The sequence below is a fragment of the Cricetulus griseus genome, chromosome 6 (genome assembly GCF_003668045.3).
Source record: "Cricetulus griseus strain 17A/GY chromosome 6, alternate assembly CriGri-PICRH-1.0, whole genome shotgun sequence".
Classification (NCBI taxonomy): domain Eukaryota; kingdom Metazoa; phylum Chordata; class Mammalia; order Rodentia; family Cricetidae; genus Cricetulus; species Cricetulus griseus.
In genome coordinates, this window is record NC_048599.1 from 75,543,244 (window position 1) to 75,563,541 (window position 20,298).

The 20,298-nt window shown below is 44.7% G+C and overlaps 1 protein-coding gene across 4 annotated transcripts in view; it reads left to right on the forward strand.

The window, feature by feature from the left end:
• Ldlrad3 (low density lipoprotein receptor class A domain containing 3) overlaps window positions 1–20,298 on the forward strand; it is a 231,216-nt gene that overhangs the window by 97,385 nt on the left and 113,533 nt on the right. For all 4 annotated transcript variants that reach the window (XM_027422394.2, XM_027422397.2, XM_027422393.2 and 1 more), the window contains one exon: window positions 13,852–13,977. In XM_027422394.2, coding sequence (XP_027278195.1) covers window positions 13,852–13,977 — 126 coding nt within the window. The remainder of the gene's footprint in view (window positions 1–13,851; window positions 13,978–20,298) is intronic.

Consider the following 20,298-nt stretch of genomic DNA (forward strand, 5'->3'; position numbering starts at 1 on the left):
CCTTTCTTCCATCTGAAAGTGATTAACAGATCAGTCTTTGTGGATTGCCCTAGTTGCCCATCATATATCAGCGACTTTCCCATGCCCTTCATCCCAGCATTGTCATATGTTCCCTGGGAACAAGCTAGAACTGGGGAGGAATTCAGCTAATTTAGAACCTTCCAGAAAAAGAGCCACTCTTTTATTTCTGATGTCACCCATCTTCTACTTAGGTCTCAGGAATTCTCATAAAATTTGGTTTCTTTATTTGGTTATATCAGAGAGCTGTGCAGTTATGTCACTAATTTTAGAACATTTCATCACCCCAGGAAGAAATGCTTGTACCCATTAGTTGTTATTCTCCTTCTCCCCCTCCCATTCCCTGGGAACCACTAACCTTCATCTCTCCAAGGATTTGCCTTTTCTGGACATTTAATGTAAGTGGGCTCATTATTTGTAGCCTTTTTTTGTGCCTAGTCTCTTTCACCTAGCATAATGTTTTCTCAGTTACCACAGGATCTTGTGTATCAGTCTTTCGTTCCTATGTAATATTACGGGATGTAGACTGTAAGGGTCCAAGTTCATTCCAATTTCTAGTTCTTGCAGGCTTTGTTGAAGGCTGTCCTTTACCATAGTAAATGTTTTTGGTATTCTTGACAATTAAAAATATCTTTACCTATAAAGATAAAAGATTATCAGTTTTATCTATAGACTCTATAGACTTGATTATTCTGGCCTGATAAAAAAATATTCTGAGGTCAAGATGTGTTCACCCTCCAACTTTGTTCTTTTTAATGGAGTATTCACTACTCTGAGGCCCTTGCATACTCTGTGTGAAGTTAGGATCTAGTTAAGATAAGTCAAATGAGATTTTACAGGGACTGTGTTAGATCTGTAGGTTGCTTTGGGGAGTGTTGCCTTTTACAAATGTTAATCTCATATTGTACAAACGTGAAATGTATATTCCCCTTGGCTCTGACAAAATCATCCCTGGGAAGGAAGGGTTCTTTTTAGATTATGGTCTAAGAGTGGATACAGCCCATCGTGGTAGGTAGGGCATGGAGACAGGAACATGATGATGAGTTCATTACACAGTGTATGCAGGAAGTGGGGCCAAGCTATAAAACTTCAAGTTAGCCCTTCTCCTTACCCCTAGTTATCTGCTTACAAGAAGGCTCAACATCCTAAGGCTTCTACAACAATTTGAAACAGTACCACGTTGCTAGGGACCAAGTGTTCAAGTGCACGAGCCTGTGGGGAGCACTTCACAGTCAAAGTGCCACAGATTCCTTTCTGTTTATTGAGTCATTTCTTTGAAGGGTGGTGCTCAGTTTCAGTAGACAAGCTCTACATGTCTTCTGTTCAACATAGTCCTAAGGATTTTTGCTGGTTTTGATGCTATGAGGTTGATTTCTTCATTTGATTTTGATTCTTGATGATGGGTGTGTAGAAATGCAATTGATTTTCCAGTGTTCATCTCCCATGCTGCAGCTTGGATGGTCCTGTTCCTCAGTACTAGTTATTTTTATGGATATGCAGTCTTTCATCATTTTTAATACAGACATTCACAGTTATAAAGTTCTCTTGGCCCTGACTTACTTGTATTAGTCACATTTTAGTACTTTGTTTTTGTTTCTATTTAATCTCTAAGAATTCCTAATCTTATCTTATGTCTCTTGTCTGACCCATGAATTTTGATTGAGTATATGTCACCTAATAGGCACATATTCATGAATTTCAACAACTTCTTCTGTTGTTGATTTCTAATTTCACTCCACTGTGGCTGGAGAAACACTCTTAAAATTGCAGTGTTTTAAAATTCACTGACATTTTCTTCATGGCCTTGCATTTGGTCTGTCTTGGAGAATGTTCTCTGCACACCTGGCATGCGTGTCCTTGGTGCTGTGTTCTGCAGGCATCTGTCTGGTGTGTCTGTTTTCAGTCTTTTATTTTATGTTTTTGAGACAGGTCTCATGTGGCCAGGCTCTGCTTGAGCTCTGTGTGTAGCTGAGAATGGTCTTGTGACTTCACCTCCCCAGTGCTGTGATTACAGCTACCACACCTGATTTGTGAAGTCCTGGGGATTGAACCTCAGGGCTTTGCATGCTAGATTGCCAACCTTCAGCCTTGAGATTTCTTTATGGTGCTGCCAATGACTCCTATTTCTGTACTGATCTTCAGCCTACTGCATTTGTCATTGAAGGTGTTGGTGTCTCCTGTCATTCCTGTTATTTTGTCCCATGTATTTGGGGGCTCTTATTTTAGGGCATATAAATTTGTCTTCCTAAAAATCTTGCTTTGTAAACCCTGGGGGTAATTTTTTTAAATTAATCTTTCATATTATCTGATGTTTGCACAGTCACTTCAGTTCTATTGAATCCGGGGTAGTTTTGGTTTCATTTTGCTCTGCCTTTTTGTTTCTTTGTTTGGAGAGTAAGTCTCACAATGTAGCCCTGGCTGGCCTAGAACTCACCTCATTATGTAGATCAGTCTGACCATCAACACACAGAGGTCTGCCAGCCTCTGCCTCCTGAGTTCTGGGGTTAAAGATATGTATAACCATGCAGTTTTGTATTTCTCTGTAAGCCTCCCAGGTTTTCAAATGTGCAGCCGGGACCAAGAATCACTGCTCTGATAAAGTTTAGACTCAAGATTGTGGTATTTAAAGTTCACCCCCAGATGGTGGGATCATTGTGGGATTATCTGAGGCCTCATTGACTCATGCTAAAGGCATCATAGAAACTTGAACTCTGTTTTAGTTATTGTTTGATTGCTGTGAAGAGACACCATGACCTAGGCAACTTGCAAAAAGAAGTGTTTAACTGGGGGCTTGCTTACAGTTTCAGAGGATTAGTCCGTGATCGTAGTGGTGGGAAACATGGAGTCAGGGAGGAAGGCCTGATGTTGAAGTAATAACTGAGAGCTCACATCTGATATCTGATGCACAAATTGCAGGCAGAGCAACTGGGCCTGGCATAGAGGTTAGAAACCTCAAAGTCCTCCCCACCCACCCCCACCCCGTGACACACCTCCTCCTGCAAGGCCACACCTTCTCTAACAAGGCCACACCACCTAATCTTTCTCAAGCAGTTTCACCAACTGGGACCAAGCATTCAAATATATGAACTTATGGGGGTTGTTCTCATCCCAACCACCACAGATGCCTGATGAAGCACTTCCAGAACTACATTTGTGCTGCTTTGAAGTCTTGTTTTCCTGAAAGGGTTCTTTTCTCTTTATATAATGACAAAAAACAAATGACCTTTTGGGTGGTCCTTCTAAGCAGTGGGAGGTGCTGCCTGTCTCCAGCTATGAGGACTGGATGGAGTCCCCTGTTTCTAAAGGTACCATGGTGGCCATTTGCTGTGCTCCTAGCAAGCATCGCAGTAACAATCTCCTGGACAAACTCTTGACTCCCAGGTCCTGCTGTCTCCATGATTGTGTTGAAGAAGCTAGGTAAACCATCCAGGGAGCTAGTCCCCCAAAGCTTCCTTTCTCCTTCAATATTGTCTTCTAGAGAAAGTTCTAGGCAGTTTCTATGTTGTCTTATTTAGTCCCACAGTAGTCTAATGAGTTAATATGTCCATGTCTTGATGAAGAAGTTGAGGTACAGAGAGGCTTATCATCATCACATAGCCTGTGAGATTTGAGCTCAGGCGGGCTTACATCCTTCCTTACCTCCCTGTGTGAACTATTAAAAGTCACTTGGTTTATTTTTCTTGCCAACATCCACACTTGTCCTATGTGTGACATAAAGACATCATGATAATCAGGCTTGGTGGTTCTGACTCATAATTCCAGTCACTTGTGTGGCTGAGGAAGGAAGATTACAAATTCAAGGTCACCTTGGGCAATTTAGTGAGACTCTGTCTCCAAAAAATTTAAAAACACTGGATGTGATGATGCATGCCTTTAAAACACTTGGGAGGCAAAGGCAGGCAGATCTCTGTGAATTTGAAGCCAGCCTGGTCTACAAAGTGAGTTCTAGAACAGCCAGGGCTGTTACATAGCAAAACCTTGTCTCCAGAAAAAAAATTAAAAACAAAAAAGCTGGGGATATAAATCAGTGGTAGAGTGCTTGTCTGCCATGCTCTGAGTTCAATTCAAGGTAAAGAGAAGAGACGGGGAGGGAAGAGAGAAAAGGAGAGGGGAGGGAGGGAGGGGGTAGGGAGAGATGGAGAGAGGGAGGGAAGGAAGGAGGGAAAGAGGGAGGTATAGAGCCAGCCTTAAGCTGGGTAAGGATGACAGTGGTTCCCACCTCATCTTTGTCAGAGTTAGCAGCCTGAGCCACAGGCCTGTCCAGAAGCATAAATCCTTACCAGGTGTCAGGCCTATACCAGTCTGTGTTCAAACAACTGTTCAAAGGCCTTTATCCCTTTTCACAATGGAGACGTGGAGGTTGTGGGAGAGAAAATGCCTTGTCATATAGCTGGAAAGGAAAGTCCTTGTGAACCCCAATCCCTTCTGACATCTTAAACCCAGGGTGTGGGAACCTCGTAGCTGAGACATAAGAGAGGATATGTTCGGGAGGATCTTTCTCCTAGAGAGTCTTCTGGCAATGCTGTTTCCACTGCATTCTCTTTCCACTTTTATATTCCAGTTAGTTTGCATCTGCTGCCCTCTCTCTCACATCTCAAACTGCCATATGTTATTTAGGGAAAAGTAATGCATGGCCACATCTGGTCAATAACACTTGAGTCCACTCTGGGCTTCACATGGAGCTGAGCTGTTGTGACAGGCAGACAGCTTTTTTCTCTGGCAATAATGATTTGCACTGGCTTCAAGACCTGGTGTGGATCTGACTTTCTGGGCTGTTTGTCATCCTCTTTGAGACCTCAGTGGACACGCCTCCCCCTTCCCCTAGACAACCAGGCCGGTTGTTTTTAAAAGGCTGTTGTTTTGTGTTTCTCTCTCTGCTTTCTTGACCACCAACCACCAACCAGAAGTCATTTTTTTTTTTTTGACTTTGAGAAGGAACCACAGTTTGATGTTTTAGAAATCGAGCCAAGGGACCCAATCTAGTGGCAATTTCAGACATTCAAAAAATGTTCACATTGCTCTGACCTCCAAGCCAGCGATGGTTTCAGCCGGTAATGTTCGAATGCGTGTACTTACCTTCCGGAGGTGTTCTCAAAGATTTACATTGCCTGCATTTTATAATTTGGTTTCTTTCTAATTTATACTTTTGTGTAACATTCATTCAATAATGTTTTGAATGGTTGCAGTGTTTTTCTTAAGAGAAATGCATTTTTATTCATTTATTATAAATATGTGCTGTATGTGGGAGGAGGGTGGAGAGAGACAGAGAGAGAGAGAGAGAGAGAGAGAGAGAGAGAGAGAGAGAGAGAGCACCCAGTTGTCAGAAAACAACTTTCAGGAGTCTGTTCTCTACTTTCTCTGTGGGTTCTGGGGCTCAAATAATTCAGCTCTTTAGACCTGTGTGGCAAGCACCTTTGCCCACAGAACCATCTTGCCAGCTCTAAGATAGTGTTTTTAGCTGAAGAAGAGATTGCAAGTATATTTGCTGCTAGAAGCAGCACATTCCTGTGACCTTCATGGTTCTCTTCATTTCCGAGTTGTTCTGGCCTCCAGGCCTTGCACATGCTCTTCATTTCCTTGGAATATTCATTTCTTCATCCTGCAAACACTAGAAATTCTAACGTGACCTATCTGTCTTCTCTGAATCTTCATCCGCGCCACTTCAGAGCAGTCTGTACCTTAGTGTGAGTGGAATGCATAGCTCAGGCGACTGCAGACTGTGACTGTCACATGAGGTAGCAGAGCCCCAGCCTGCATACCTGGAAGCTTTTCCTGGCATCAGCCTCCATGGAGTTGAGATTAGCTCCCTCGTGAGGACACTGCTTGAATTGTAGGCAGAGACTAATCCACCTCTGTCCTCACCTTGCCAGCCCCTGCCTTTTGCACTGGTCACCACACCTCTGCCTGACAGGTAGTAGGAGGCTGGGGGCATTTTATTACTGGCCAACAATGGGGCAGATTTTCCCCCTTTAAACCTATTTTGTACCATGCACAGGTAAATGTAAATTCTTAAAAAATAGACAACATTGATTAAGATGTTTAAAATTTTATAGCGGTCCCCACCCTCTTTTTTTTTTTTTTTTTTTTTTTTGGTCTAGGATGACAACCAGTTGTATATGAGACTACAGCTTTTATATATAAGAAAAAATCTTTTGTTTCCTACTGACTGGGGAGAACTAACCTTTGACCTACAGTCTGTCCTGCCTATGAGATGTGCTAGGGTAAGGTGGCACAAAGATTGTGGGAGTGGCCAACTAATGACTAGGCCAGCCTGAGACCCATACCACTAGAGTGAGCCCCACCTCTGACACTGCCTGGAACATCAGGACCCAGATGCTGGATGGTCCAGAGACCTAGGATAGAACCAAATATGACTGGAGGGGATAAAGTCAATGTTATGGTGCCTAACCCTATTCTGATATGCACATAGATTGGTGCCTAGCCCAGTTGTCATCAGAGAGGCTTCATTCAGCAACTGGTGAAAACAGATGCAGAGAACCACAGTCAAACATTAAGCTGAGCTCAGGGAATCCTGTGGAAGAGATGGGAGAAGGGTTGTAGGAGCCAGAGGGGTCAAGGACATCACAAGAAAACCCACAGAATCAACTAACTAAACTCACAGAGACTGAACTGACAACTAGGAAGCCTGCATGGGCCAGATCTAGGCATTCTCCATATATATTACAGTTGCGTAGCTTGGTCTTGTGGGACTCCTAAACTGGGAACAGGGACTGTCTCTAACTCTTTTTCTGGCTTTTAGGACCCTACTCCTCATACTGGGCTGCCTTGCCCAGCCTTAATACATGGGGAGGTGCTTAGTCTTACTGCAACTTAATATGCCTTGTTTTATTGATATCTGTGGGAGACCTGCCTCTTTCTGAAGAGAAACAGAGACAGAGTGGATGGGGCGGGGCAGAAGGGAATTGGGGAAGAGGGAATGTGAGGAGAGGAGGGAAGGGAAACTGGTGGGGATGTAAGATAAAATAAATTTAATAATAAAAAAAATGGAGAAAGCTCACAAAGTGGTCTATAGTTTGCGTGTAGATAGTCTTCTCACAGTTACTCCTGTATCTAGGACATCAGTGTTAGACTCGACTTGGAACAATAATATTAGCACTAGCCCCACACTATCCTCATGGCTGATTTTTTGGAATGGCACCTGATTTTGTGATGGTAATACTAGGAAGAGAGGAATGGTAAGGTCACCTACTATGTGGGTATTGAGATATAAATAGAATCTGGCAAAGTAGCATTGTATCAGTCTGTTTTGTGGTTCTGTAATAAAACCTGGAAGATGGGTAACTTTATAAAGGAAAGTTTTTTTTTCTGAAGTGCTTCTGGTTCTAGAGGAGATATGAATGGTGATAACCTTCTTGCTGGGCAGAGTTCTGAGATAGCCCAGGGAATCACATGGTAAGAGACATGAAAGGTGCATGTAGGTAGGTCCCTCTCCCTCTCTTTATAATGCAGCCAGGATTTGGTCATGACATCCCTCCTCTGATGACTTTATTTAATCATAGTTATCTCCCAAAGGACTCATCTTTAAACATCACAGTCAGATTAAGTCCTCACAGCAACATAGGGATTAAGTGTCAACACAGGAACCCCAGGGAGGGACATACTCTAACCATTTCCAAACTGTAGCAAGGTTGTCCCCATATATGTGTTCACTGAAATATTTGGCCGAATTTAATGGAAATACAAGGTCTCTGAAGGGAGTCACTTCTCCTGGTGAATCTGCTGGGGTTGAGGGTGGGGAAGACAAACACTTGCCCATTCACTCATTGAAAACTGCATGGGGAGGTAGGGCTTCTGTAGAGACATTGGAGAGTATCTAGGCCTGGAAGATAGTGCCTGCCCCCACCAGCCCTCCGAAACAGAGGGGATTGTATACTTGGAGAAAAAGACTCTGCATCTGCTGGAGATCTATGCAGACCAGGAAACCCATTCCAGCAAAGACTGATGTCTCATACCCAGTGCAGATTTAGGAGGATGAAAGGAGTGGTGTGCTTCACTTGACCAGATGGGAATGTCCCCTCCTCTGCAGGGTAATGAAATAAACAGATGTTGAAATGGATGGTAAATAGTAGAGTGGTGCAGCTGTTAAGGACCAGCCTAATATAAGTGCAGAAAAATCATGGTTTGCTCTCATCTGTCTCCAGCAGCAGTCTTTTGTGGAATATTTGGCCTCAGAGGATGCCAGGTGATGAGCTAAAAGACATCAGAATCTATACTATGCATGGCCTTGGACCCAGCAGCTGTACACCAGTGAGGTATTACACAGGCAGGAAAAAGACTGTATGCATCTGGGTGTGCATTGCTATTTAAAGTAACTGTCAGTAACTGACTCTCTGACTTGTAGGTACCCAGATACAGTGAAATTATACTCAGCCATTGAGAATGCTGTGGTAGCTGGGTCGATGGCTCAGTTAGTAAAATGCTTGGTGTACAGACATAGGGACCTGAGTTTGATCCCTACCACCCACATAAAAATGGGGCATGGTGTTTTTAATACCTGAAATCCCTGCACTGGAGACTGAAGAACCAGATACAGGAGGATCCCTGGAGCTCATTAGCCAGTCAATTTCACTCAGTCAGCAAGCTCCCAGTTCAGTGAGAGACCCTGCCTTAAAAAGTAGGTGGAGAATGACTAAGGAAATCACCTGCTATTAACCCCTGGCCTCCACATGCACTCACACACGTATACATACACCCCCTCCCAAAGCGCGCGCACATGCGCACGTGCACACACACACACACACACACACACACACACACACACACACACACAGAGACTCACACTGACACTGTGGATCTGTAGTAGTCACAAGTAGGTTTCAGAACAGCATGTGTTTTGTGTGCATGGCCATACAGTGGGGCCAACTTGTTAATTCCATCTGTGCTTAGTCAGCAGCTTACACACCGGGTACTTTTCCTGGGTAGTAAACAAGACAATGTTTGGCATTCACAGTGCTATGGCTGATGTAGCAGCATCTCCTGGGAACTCAGGAGTGATGCAGAATATCAAGCTTCACCCTAGACTTGTTGCATTATCAAAGTTTGACCCATTGACCCACTTACGCATGATTTTTCTTGCTGCTAATATGGTCTGAGTATGCCATTTCCTCCATGGGCTTATGTGTTTGAACACCTGGTCCTCATGTAGCAGTGATGTTTGGGGGAGATTGTAGGACCTGTCTGGCAGAGGTGGGTCATAGTGGGGGACAGTTCTAGCCTGGCTCTACTTTTACTTCCTGGTTGGCTGTCCTGATGCCACCTCACACTCTCAGCAGTGTGAACTGAATCACACCCACTCCATGCCTTCCCTTTCTGATGGTCTTTTGACAATCTCCTGAAACTGTGAACCAAAATGAGTCCTTCCTCCCTCACATGAGAAGAGAAGCTGATACAGAGTCATGTCTACTGAGTGTCCACAGCACCCTTTCCTGTGTGGTGGGGCTGGATGGTGTGTTACAACATTCTTCTTTATATATTTCTCTGCTATTGAAGTATTGAAGTCTTTCCCATTGAGCCTAGTCTCCTACTTACAAACAAGGATGGGAAGATGGCAGAGGAGCTTATGACTCCTGCTTCTGCTTCTTTGGCCCATCTTGGCTTTGTATTGGCTGGATCCTGGGGCAGGAGTTGGAGGTCAGCTGTTCCTCATGTAGCCAAGTACAGAAGCAAGGGAGGGACACCCTTTATGCCCATAGCTTGGTCTGGGGTTGCAGCCACCACCATCACCTGAGGAATGTGGCAGGTCTGCTTGGCTGAGTTCATAGTTATTCTGGCTGAATTGGATGGTGACTAAGACAGAATCTCACTGTGTCACTTGAACTGTCCTCAGACTTGCCCTCCTGCCTCCGCCTTCTCAGTGCTGACATTACAGGTTTGTGCCTCCACACCAGACTTCTAGCCCAGCTCTTGCGTGAGGTACATGTGGGGAGACCTGGGCCATCAGCTACTGTAGATAACAAACCTATGTCATCTCCTACGGGGTGTGCAGCTATGAGTGCTTTTGGGCTGATTGAGAGTTACGGGCTTGCAGCATAGTGAAGAGCCTTCTACCCCAGGTCTGGAGCATTCTGGCATGTGGAAGAAGGGCTTTTGGTTTCCTGGTTCTCTTACTTTTGTTCTCTGTTGAATCTGAACTCTGGTAATATGTCTGAGCCAGGTGTGGCGCTGCAGCAGCTGCCTATGGCATAGCACTACGGCTGAAAGAGGCTAGACTCAGGAGGAGGTGAATCAGGCTCAAGACCAAATGCACCCCACAAGAGCTAACTTTGGTCAGGTTTGGTATCTTATTTGGGCTTAAGTATTTAAATTGGTGAGACCTGAGAACTAAGTATTAGATAGACCCATGCATCCTACATGCTTTGAACTTACAGATTGGTGTCACCATACCATTTCCTGGTACTTATTATAGTCAGGCTTTTCTTTGGACTGCCAGCTCATGGAAAGACACAGAGACTTATAAAAGGTCAGCCTTAGCTTAGACTTGTTTCTAACCAGCTCTTGTAACTTAAATTAATCCATTTCTATTAATGCTTTATTAATTTTTGTTTTGTTCATCCTGCTTGCTCTGTGTCTCCACCTTCCTCTTCCCATCGTCCTCTTGGCTCAGAAATTCTGCGTGGTTTTTGGCCATTCAGCTTTTTATTAAACCAATCAGAGTGACACATCTTCACAGTGTACAAAAAGAATATTCCACAACAGCCTATAGTTTTTGAATGTCTCCCAGAGACCCATGTCTCTGACCTACAGCCCATCTATAACTCTGGTTTCTGGTAAAATGGGAAAAATAAGGACAGCTCAGTGAATATGCAGATCAGGTTTGCGCCCACCCTTCAGGATGAAGAGCTGTTTGCTCGAGTCTGGAGACTATTACCTTCCTGTTGCCACAGCTGCCTTAGTTGTGGTGACTGAGGAGGCGTCCTTCCAGATGGATCAGCCTCAATTGAATGTCTCATCAACCATCAGAGACCACAAAATTGCTTCTCCCCAATTCATCCTTGGATCTGCTGGTCCCTGTTTGGCCACCAGCTCTGTTGTATGACTTTTCCTAAGGGGACATAAGCAAATGTCTATTAACGCCAGGCAGTTAGGGCATTGATGACAGAAAGAAATTACTTCACCCAAACCTAGCTTAGTGACCAGTGGGTTTATTGTGGTTACTTACAAGAGTGTGGGTGACTCAAAACCTTGCCCACCACATCATGGATGACAGCTCACAAAAGCGCATCCACAGCTCCTTCCAGGCAGCTCCACCAAAGTCTCCTCTCTCCTAACAATTGTTTGCTTATCTGTATAACTTTGAGGAGGGACCTTACAAGTCTTGTAAATTTGTGACCTTCTTGAGCCTCTAATTTTAATAAGTTTTCTGAGTCTTCTGGGCCTCCCTCTTTCCTCCAAAGGAAATAGCCACACAACGGCTTCTGTCAGATGTTTTGTTACAGTGATAAAAGCAAGTATGTCACTGTCAAGCTTTTGTATGACCATCTTCATCTTACATGCCCCCTGGAGAGCTGGCTTGCCTCCACTTTGCTGATGAAGAAACTGAGACTCAGTGATGAGACTCCTCATCAAAATGGAGTCTGACTTTGAGCCCAGAACTCTTGAAAGTGTGCATTGTGAGGCTCAGACATCCTGTTGACAGTGAGTCAGCTGCCACCGAAATTGGCATCATATAGACAGTGGGAACATGTAGGCACTTTACTGTCTGTTTGTTCCTAAGAAATAGCCTTTTTCTTCTTGGAGGAGTGTGGGTCCAGCCTCTCAGACAGGAGGTTGGAGGGATGCTCAATGGGGCTGCTACCTGCACTTAGCCATAGATCTCATCTTCTGTCTCTAATCGACACTCAGAGCAGACAACACCATTAACTAGAAAGAGCATCACCCCCCAGGGCGACTGGGCTTAGCAGGACAGTAAATCAAGCCCAAGTTACAACTGTTTCTGTTCAAACTGTTTGTACAGCAGGTGAACAAAATGAATTTCTTTAGCGCAGGAGTCTGGCTTCTGTTGGGAGAAGTGACAGCCTGTGGCAGAGAAACATGCCGTTAGGTTGATTGAGGTCATGGCTTCTAGAGTCCACATGCCTAGGCCTCCCCTCAGTACTAGATTTCCTAACTGTGTGAGCTTGAGTGAGTCACTTGATCCTCAAAGACCATCCACAAAGGCATCATACCTGTCTATGTCAGGACTCCTCAAGACCCTCCCATAGTCATCATTTCCTAGGACTGTTGGAACTCAGCATATGGTCATCTCCAGGACTGTGACTCATGACATCAAAAGGATGCAATGCAAATTCAGTATCAGCAAAACGTGATGGCATTGGCACCCAAAGGGGCCCAAGCCTTGGCTTTCCAGAGTTCTCTCTTAGAACACTCATGCACGAATCACTCAGTTCATCTGGATTTCAACAACATGTGTGAGGGGCTGCCCACCAGGCAAGCTCATTTCAGACTCAGCACCCAGTTTTTGTCAAGGACTGACCACCTGGGTACTGTCTTAGTCAGCTTTCCCACTGCTGTGGTACAAAAGCAGCTTAAGGAAGGGCTCCTCTTGGCTCACAGTTGGAAGCTGCTGTTCCTCGTGGTGGGGAAATAATGGCGGCGGTAGCTTGAGGCAGCTGATCACATTGCATCTGCAGTCAGCAAGCAGAGATGATTTCCAGTACACAGCTCCCTTTCTTCTTTGCATTTGTCCTAGGTTTTCCCAGCTCACTTATCTAACCTAGATGCTCCCTCACAGACATGCCCAGAGGCTTGTCTCCTAGGCGATTCTAGATTCTGTCAAGTTGACAGTGGCTGTTAACCATCACAAGAACCCACTGCCTCATATGTTTCCAGACTCCAGATTCAAAGGAAATGCAAATGTTAGCACAGACTAAATTGGACAATTTGCATAAGCTCTCAAAGAGGTAGGATGCGCCCACTAGTTCTGAAAACCACATTCCCAAAGTCCAGCCAAGCAAGTGTGACCTTCAAGCAAGTCTTTGGAAAGGTGCAGCCTTGAGAGTGTTCACTTTTCTGCATGTTATTCCATTGAGTGGCTGCTAGGTAAATTAAATGAGAAAGTCTGTGCAAAATCCTTGGCACCCTGCCTAGTGTGGCAAAGACTCCATAAATGCCAGCAGCAATTGCTTTGATATCCAGGGAATGTATTTTGACTGGCTCTTCAGCTTCTAAAGAAGCAAGCCCTGTGTCCACCATCCAACTCCGTATCTACCATCCATCGCTCACCCCCTCACCTATGCATTCCTGTTTGTCATCTGCTACAGTGTGCAGCCTATGCCTAGCCTCCTCCAGAACTTTGTGTGCACATGTGATGGGGTGCTGACGTGTGTATGAGGGCACATGTATGTGTGTTGGAGTGTGGAGGTCAGAGGTCAACTTCAGTTGTTGCTCTTCCGTAGCTGTCCACCATGTTTTTGAGACAAGGTCTCTTACTGGTACTTAGGACTCAGCCATTAGGCTAGGCTGGCTGGCCACTGAGCCCCAGGTTCATGCCACTACAGTCAGATTTTTTATGTAGTTTCTGGGGATCAAAAATCAGGTCCTCATGCTTGTGTGTCAAGCATTTAACTGCCTGAGCCACCTCCCAGGTTCCTTTTAGGACTTTTGAAGCAGTGTGATTGGCAGCTCTAGAAAATGCTGCACGTAGGTGTCCATGCTGGCTGGGCATTTGACAAGTGATGGTGGTAACATTTCCTTGGGAACATCATGCCAAACCTGAAAGGACTCATTCGTACATGCGGAGTGTGTGGGATAAGGAGGCTGTGGCCAGAGAACTTCATCTCCTGATAGCCCTCTGTGTGTCTTTTCCTCCTGCAGCCAAAGCGAAATCAAAATGTGGCCCAACCTTTTTCCCCTGTGCCAGCGGCATCCACTGCATCATCGGCCGCTTCCGCTGCAATGGATTTGAGGACTGTCCTGATGGCAGCGACGAGGAGAACTGCAGTAAGTTCTGGGAACTTGGGCACAGTGATCCCTGCTTTCTCCTGACAGCGGGACTTGTCCTGACTCTCCTTTCTGTGCTTCTCACATCGGATGCTTGGGCATCCCCTGTTGTCACTCATAGTCTTCTTTAGTACTTCTGGGCATGTGACTCTGTTAATTCTCAGGTACTGTTTGTGGAGGGCCATAGCAAGTCTGCTGCATCTAATCGGTTCACATGTCCCTCTGCAGATGCATGTGAGTTGTCGCAGTGCATAGGTGAGGAGCCTCAACTGGACAGGTGCATTAGCTTCTCCAGGGCCATATAGCTCCTTTAAACCTTATCTGGTTGACTGTCTCAACACCCCATATTTTTGTACTTGCTTGCTTCCCTTCTTTGAATGCTTTAAAAACATTGATTTGTTCATTATATTCTATGAGAGTTGGAGGGTGAGCTCAGCAGTTAAGAGCTCTTTTTGCTCTTGTAGAAGACCCAGGTTCAGTTCCCAGCTTCCAAACAATCTCACAGCTATTCACAACTCCAGTCCTAAGAGATGTAACACACTCTTCTGAACTCCAAGGGCACCAGGCATGCATGTAGTCACATACATACATGCAGGCAAATCATTCATACACATAAAAAATTACATTTTTTGAAAAAATTAAAATTATCCTTGACTGTGACCACTGTATTTTTGACCTGCTATATAATATTCCATATCAATACACAAACATACAGATACACAAACGCACACGCACACACACACACACACACACACACACACACACACACACACACCTGCACATGCATGTTTGCATAGTCACTCCAGCTCACCCTGCCTCTCAGCAGTCTTGCTGTTGGGTTTAACCCTCCTTAACCTGAATACATGGAGTCTTCTCCAATGTTTCTGGGACCACAGTGACCTCATACACTGCAGTGTCAGGATAGGAAAGGTCAAGTCAGCTTGTTCTCAGCTTCCTGCTGTCATGGAACTTAATGACATGAGGAGAGAGAGAGAGAGAGAGAGAGAGAGAGAGAGAGAGAGAGAGAGAGAGAGAGAGAGAGAGAGAGAGAGAGAGGAGGAGAGGAGAGAGAGAGAGAGAGAGAGAGAGGAGAGAGAGAGAACAATTAATCCAATGTCAGTAAAAATACATGTGATATATTTTAAGATGCACATTCAGCTTAGCTGAGCCCTCCTTATTGCTTGCCCCTATAAGATTTACATGTGTGGATATTGACCTTTAATCTCTAAGTGAATAAATGGCATCCATGCCAGATTATGTCAGGGGGTGGGGGTGGTGTAAGCTGATGTTTTCTTCTCATCTACCTTTTTAAAGTTATGATCCAGTGTCCTATCTTGAAGATTGATGTTTTAAAAAATTGTAAATTTATCTACCGCTTGTTTTGTACAGTGTGTGTGTGTGTGTGTGTGTGTGTGTGTGTGTCTGTCTGTCTGTCTGTCTGTCTGTCTGTCTCTGTGTTTGTCTCTGTCTCTATCTTTGGAGATCAGAAGAAGTAACGAAATCTCCTGGAATTGGAGATACAGGTGACTGAGATGCCCATCGTGGGTGCTGGAAACCAAGCTCAGATCCTGTGTCAGAGAAGTATGTGCTGGTAAGTGCTGAGCTGTCTCTCTGGCCTCAGCAGTGCTGTTTACAGCAGGGTTGCAGATGACACATGCTCTGTGTTTTCACTCAGGCAGGGATGTTTGTTCCACCCTCCTTCCTAAAAGCATTTTTATGGTGTGTGGTATTCGGGGCTGACAGTCCTTTTTCTCTGAGCACTTTAAGTGTGCCTCTTCCTCAGGCCTCTCTGGTTTCCAATGGGAAAGTCACAGTCTTGAGTTTTTACCTGTGGCTCCTGCATCTCTCCTCTGGCTGCTTTTAAGAGCATTTTGTCTTTAGTTCTCAGCCTTTAAATCTTGGTTTGGAGCATCTGCAAGTCGATTTCTTTGACTTCATCCTGTTTAGGGTTTTCTGAGTCTAGGTTTTGATTTTTGCTATACTTACTATGTTTTCAGCTACCATTTCTTCAAAACGTCTTCCAGCACCAGACTCTTTCCTTATGAGTTCCAGGTGGCAAGAGCATCAGGTTTCCAGCCTCTGTCTCATGAGTCCCCCAGGCTCTGTTCCCTTTTTATCAGTCATTTGCTCCTTATTGTTCAGAGGGATACTTTCTATTAATCTGTCTTCAGATTGCCCAGTTCTTTCCTTTACCACCTCTAGTCTGCTTTCCTTTGCTTTCCAGCTGCTGTGTTTTGCTTTGTTTTAGTGTGTTATTATAGTTTTTTTTTATTTCTAAAATTTCCTTTTGGCTTTTTCCATCTCTTGTTTCTTTGCTGAGACTTTCTGTTTTTCCATGTGTTTCCAGTGTGTTTGTGATCGCTTGTTAGAGTGTAAGAGATGTGTTACATTTTTGTGACACAGTTCCAATACCTGAACATCTTTATATCAGTATCTATCTGGTTGCTGTATTTCCCTACATGTGTTGAGATTGTCCTGATTTAATGTATGACAACTAATTTCAGTTTCTGTTCAGTCATTTTGTATAGAATACTTACATTTTTGTCTTAGTAGGCACATGACCTAATACACATGTTCCTAATACTTGATTATGGGCTGTGCTGATACAAGCAGACTATGTACCTCCCAGTAGTCTGAGTTCATTCTCAACCTCTTTGTGTTGATCAGGACAGGTATATACTGTGTAGTGTGAGCCTTCATAATTAGGACAGGTACACACAGGTGCAGTAGGCGGGGCTCCATGATTAGGGCAGGTACATATAGGTGTAGTGTGGGGCTCCTTGATTAGAACAGGTGCATACATGTGCAGTGTGGGCTCTATGATTAGGACAGGTGCATACATGTGCAGTGTGGGGATCAATGATTAGGACAGGTGCATACAGGTGCAGTGTGGGCTCCATGATTAGGACAGGTGCATACATGTGCAGTGTGGGGATCCATGATTAGGACAGGTGCATACAGGTGCAGTGGGTATCCACCTGAGAAGAGTGATACATATCCATCTGCTTCTCTCTCTTCAACATGGTGGGGGCGTCCTTCCAGTGTCCTAAGGATCCTAAAAGGCAAAGGGAAAATTATGAACTCACCATTGTTTTGTAAGTCATTTAAATTCTGGTCTCCTTCTACAATGGCTACATTGAAATTACTTTTCAGAGTTTTAAAGTGGCTGTTGTACATGTCCCAGCCAACTATGTAACACTGCCTGTGGAAAAAACAGCAGGATGCATAGTTCCTGCCTCTGACCTGCACAGGAATCTCCCGTAAATGAAACTAAGCAGCATCAAATAGAGACCCCTGGGATGGGGGGAGATGGCTCAGCATCATAGAGAGACCCCTGGAATGGTGGGGAGATGGCTCAGCAAGCATACTTGCTCCTTTTGCAGAGGACCCAAGTTCAGTTCCCAGCTCCCTCATGGTGGCCCTCAACTTTTTGTAACTCTAATTCCAAGGAATTTGATGCTCTCTTCTGGCCTCTACAGACACTAGGCAAACATGTAGTTCACAGACATACATGCAGGCAAACATACACAAAGTAAAACTAGTAAGTCTTTTTAAAAAACTACTAAAGCTTAAAAAAGTCAAAGAAACAGCCAGATAATTTATGCCTTCCTGTATGGTGCCACTAGAGCACACATCACCATATTGAGGTTTTACTAAAACCATCCCAACTGCATGGAAATGAGCCTCAAAATCTAACCATTCAGTTTATAGAAAATAACAGTATACAGAGGCAGAACATCAGATCCAGGGTGTGGGAAAATCCTCAGGACCCTTACTCATCCAGAAGGAATTCCAAGATGAAGCATGCAGGGAAGGGGGTCCTGGAAACTGGGAGACTTCAGAGATGAGTCAACCCCATGTCATGTGTAGACTGTCTTCTCCTGACTCTTAATAAAACCATTGTTTGAAGAATATTGAGATTATCGATATCTTGAATTGTGATGTGATATTTGATGATATTAAGGCATCATTGCCAATGTTTAAGGTCTGAGAATAGTGGTAATGTGGTCTTTTTTATCCATATCTTTTAGCAGAGTGTATTATAGTCTATAAAGATTAGACTAAATAATGTCTGTGGTATGCTTCTGCTACAGCTTTCAGGGCAGTTGGATCTAAAATAAATGAATAAATAACACCATGTCCTAGACTACATTTGTCACATAGATGACAGCTTATACCTTGTCCCCCAGTGAGGCAGGAAGTGTTAGCCAGGCTGTTCATAGAGCCTCCCAGGGCCCTGCAGAGCTGGCCTGTGTCTATTGTCTGTCTGCATCCAGGTTAGCTTGACTTTCCTTTTGTCTCTTCAGTCAGCCCTTGAGTAAACTAGGAAGAGTCAGCCCTCTTCTATATATATAGACTGGGAGCTGATAGTCACAGTGGGGGAGCTTTCCCCCCAGTGCTCCAAAGTGATGTCCTTGAGTCTCCTAAAAGACTCCCATAGAACCTACTTTCTTGGAAGTACCTGGCTTGTCAAGGCTATGCTGGGTCACTGTCCCACTCTATCCTTGGCCACCTTCAAATAGCACATCATCAGAGGGGTGAGCCCTGAGTCCCCCTGACAACCCACTTCTCCCTACATCCACGCTCCCACTGCTTTACTCTTCTCAATGCTCAGTGCTGCTTCCTCTGCTTCATTGTGACAGTCCCCAGAGGATGTGGGATTGTGTGGCCCACATCCCTGTTCCCAGTGCTGAACGTGTTGTCAGGCTCAGCTTTAGCATGTATTAAGCAAGGCTTTTCAGGCTTTATCTTATGCTCTATTATCTTGTTACCCACCTAGTCTTAGCTTTTTATGAAGAAGGACTCAGTTGCAGCCATTCTCTGTGCCTACCAGAGTCCTCTATTTAGAGGCAATAGTCAGTGAGTGATTTTTGAATGACTGAATCAAGTAATCAAAGGGCTAAATGAGAAGATAGGAAGACTTGGACAGCGGTCCCTCCCACTGCAGTCAGAGTAAACTCTTAACATACAGATGTCCTCATCCACTTTGGTTTTCCCTTGTGTTCGCAGAGAGGAGCTAGAGGTCTTGCCTGGCACATTAGCCCCAGTGTGTAGAGCTGATGTTGGGAGTGATGTGTGAGTCAGGGATGGGGGAGATCACATTACTCAAGACTCACCATGGAGACTTGGGGGAAGACGAGCTTCAGAGGGTTGGCACTACTTAAAATACAGTCCCATAGGATATTTCATGGTGAGGGTCGAAAGCTGTGCTGTGGTATTTCCAGGACATATTGAACCACTTTCACCGAGAGTTTGTGAACCCTTGCTCTATATGGCACCTCTACAGGGAGGCCAAGCTTTACATGGGTGGTGTCTTGGGTGAAATGGAGACAAGGCAAGGTTCAGTAACTTGCCATGGTTGTATAATTGACAAGTGGCAAAGTTGAAATATTAGCTCAGGTGGTACAAATGCAATTGTGAACTCAACTACCTCACCACTGACTTCCATCAACAGTAATTAGGACAGGCACATAATAAGCACTTCCTGGTCACAAGCTAGGGTGGCTTCACAAACTTAAAACACAGGCATTGTCTCTGTTGTCATGTTGTAGATGAGGCAATCCAGAGTTAGAAAGTTGAATAGTTCTCCCAGTGTCTGTGGCTGTTGAGTGGATGAGCTGAAATTTGAGCCCAGTGGTACTTCATACCATCACTTTTAAACACTGCAGCAAGATGTCTGCCTGGATTTGTAGGCTGGGAACATGGTTAAAAAAAAAATTAAGATCTTGGGGCTTATTTTATGCCCATCGAGGAGCAACTGGTGCTGAACCTGTGTAGGGTAGGAAGACAGAAAGGGTCATCAGGTGTAAGCCTGATGGGGGACTGAGACTTGGTGGTGTCTTTCTTAAGTAATTACCACGAAATGAGGAAGAGGTTGGAGAGCAGAGGTGTGAAGAGGGTTTTGCTATTTGGGGTGCAGTGTGATGTGAGGAAGGGTTCAAGCAGAGGGCCCCATGAGGCACTGGGGAAAGACATTTATCAACCGAAGGGGCCTTGAAGGAACCATCCAAAGAAAGGCAAAGGTTGAAATTGTGGGATGGGCTCTGGGTACTGGACAGGAGGCGTCCATCTGCAGGAAACCTTTACGAAGCAGAAGGAAACATTGCCTTTAGTCATGTAGCTGTACCCTGCCAGTGACCACACTGCCTCTGGAGGGGTTTTAAAACCTGAAATGCCCTGCAACTGTAGAGGTGGGAAGAAGGCCAATGAGCTGGAGGGTTCTTTACCTCTTGCTTGGTTCTTCGGGAGTGGGGAGGGGCTCTTCCTTTTGCCAATTTTCATTACAGAATGTGGGTACACATCGCCATGTCCGGATGAAGC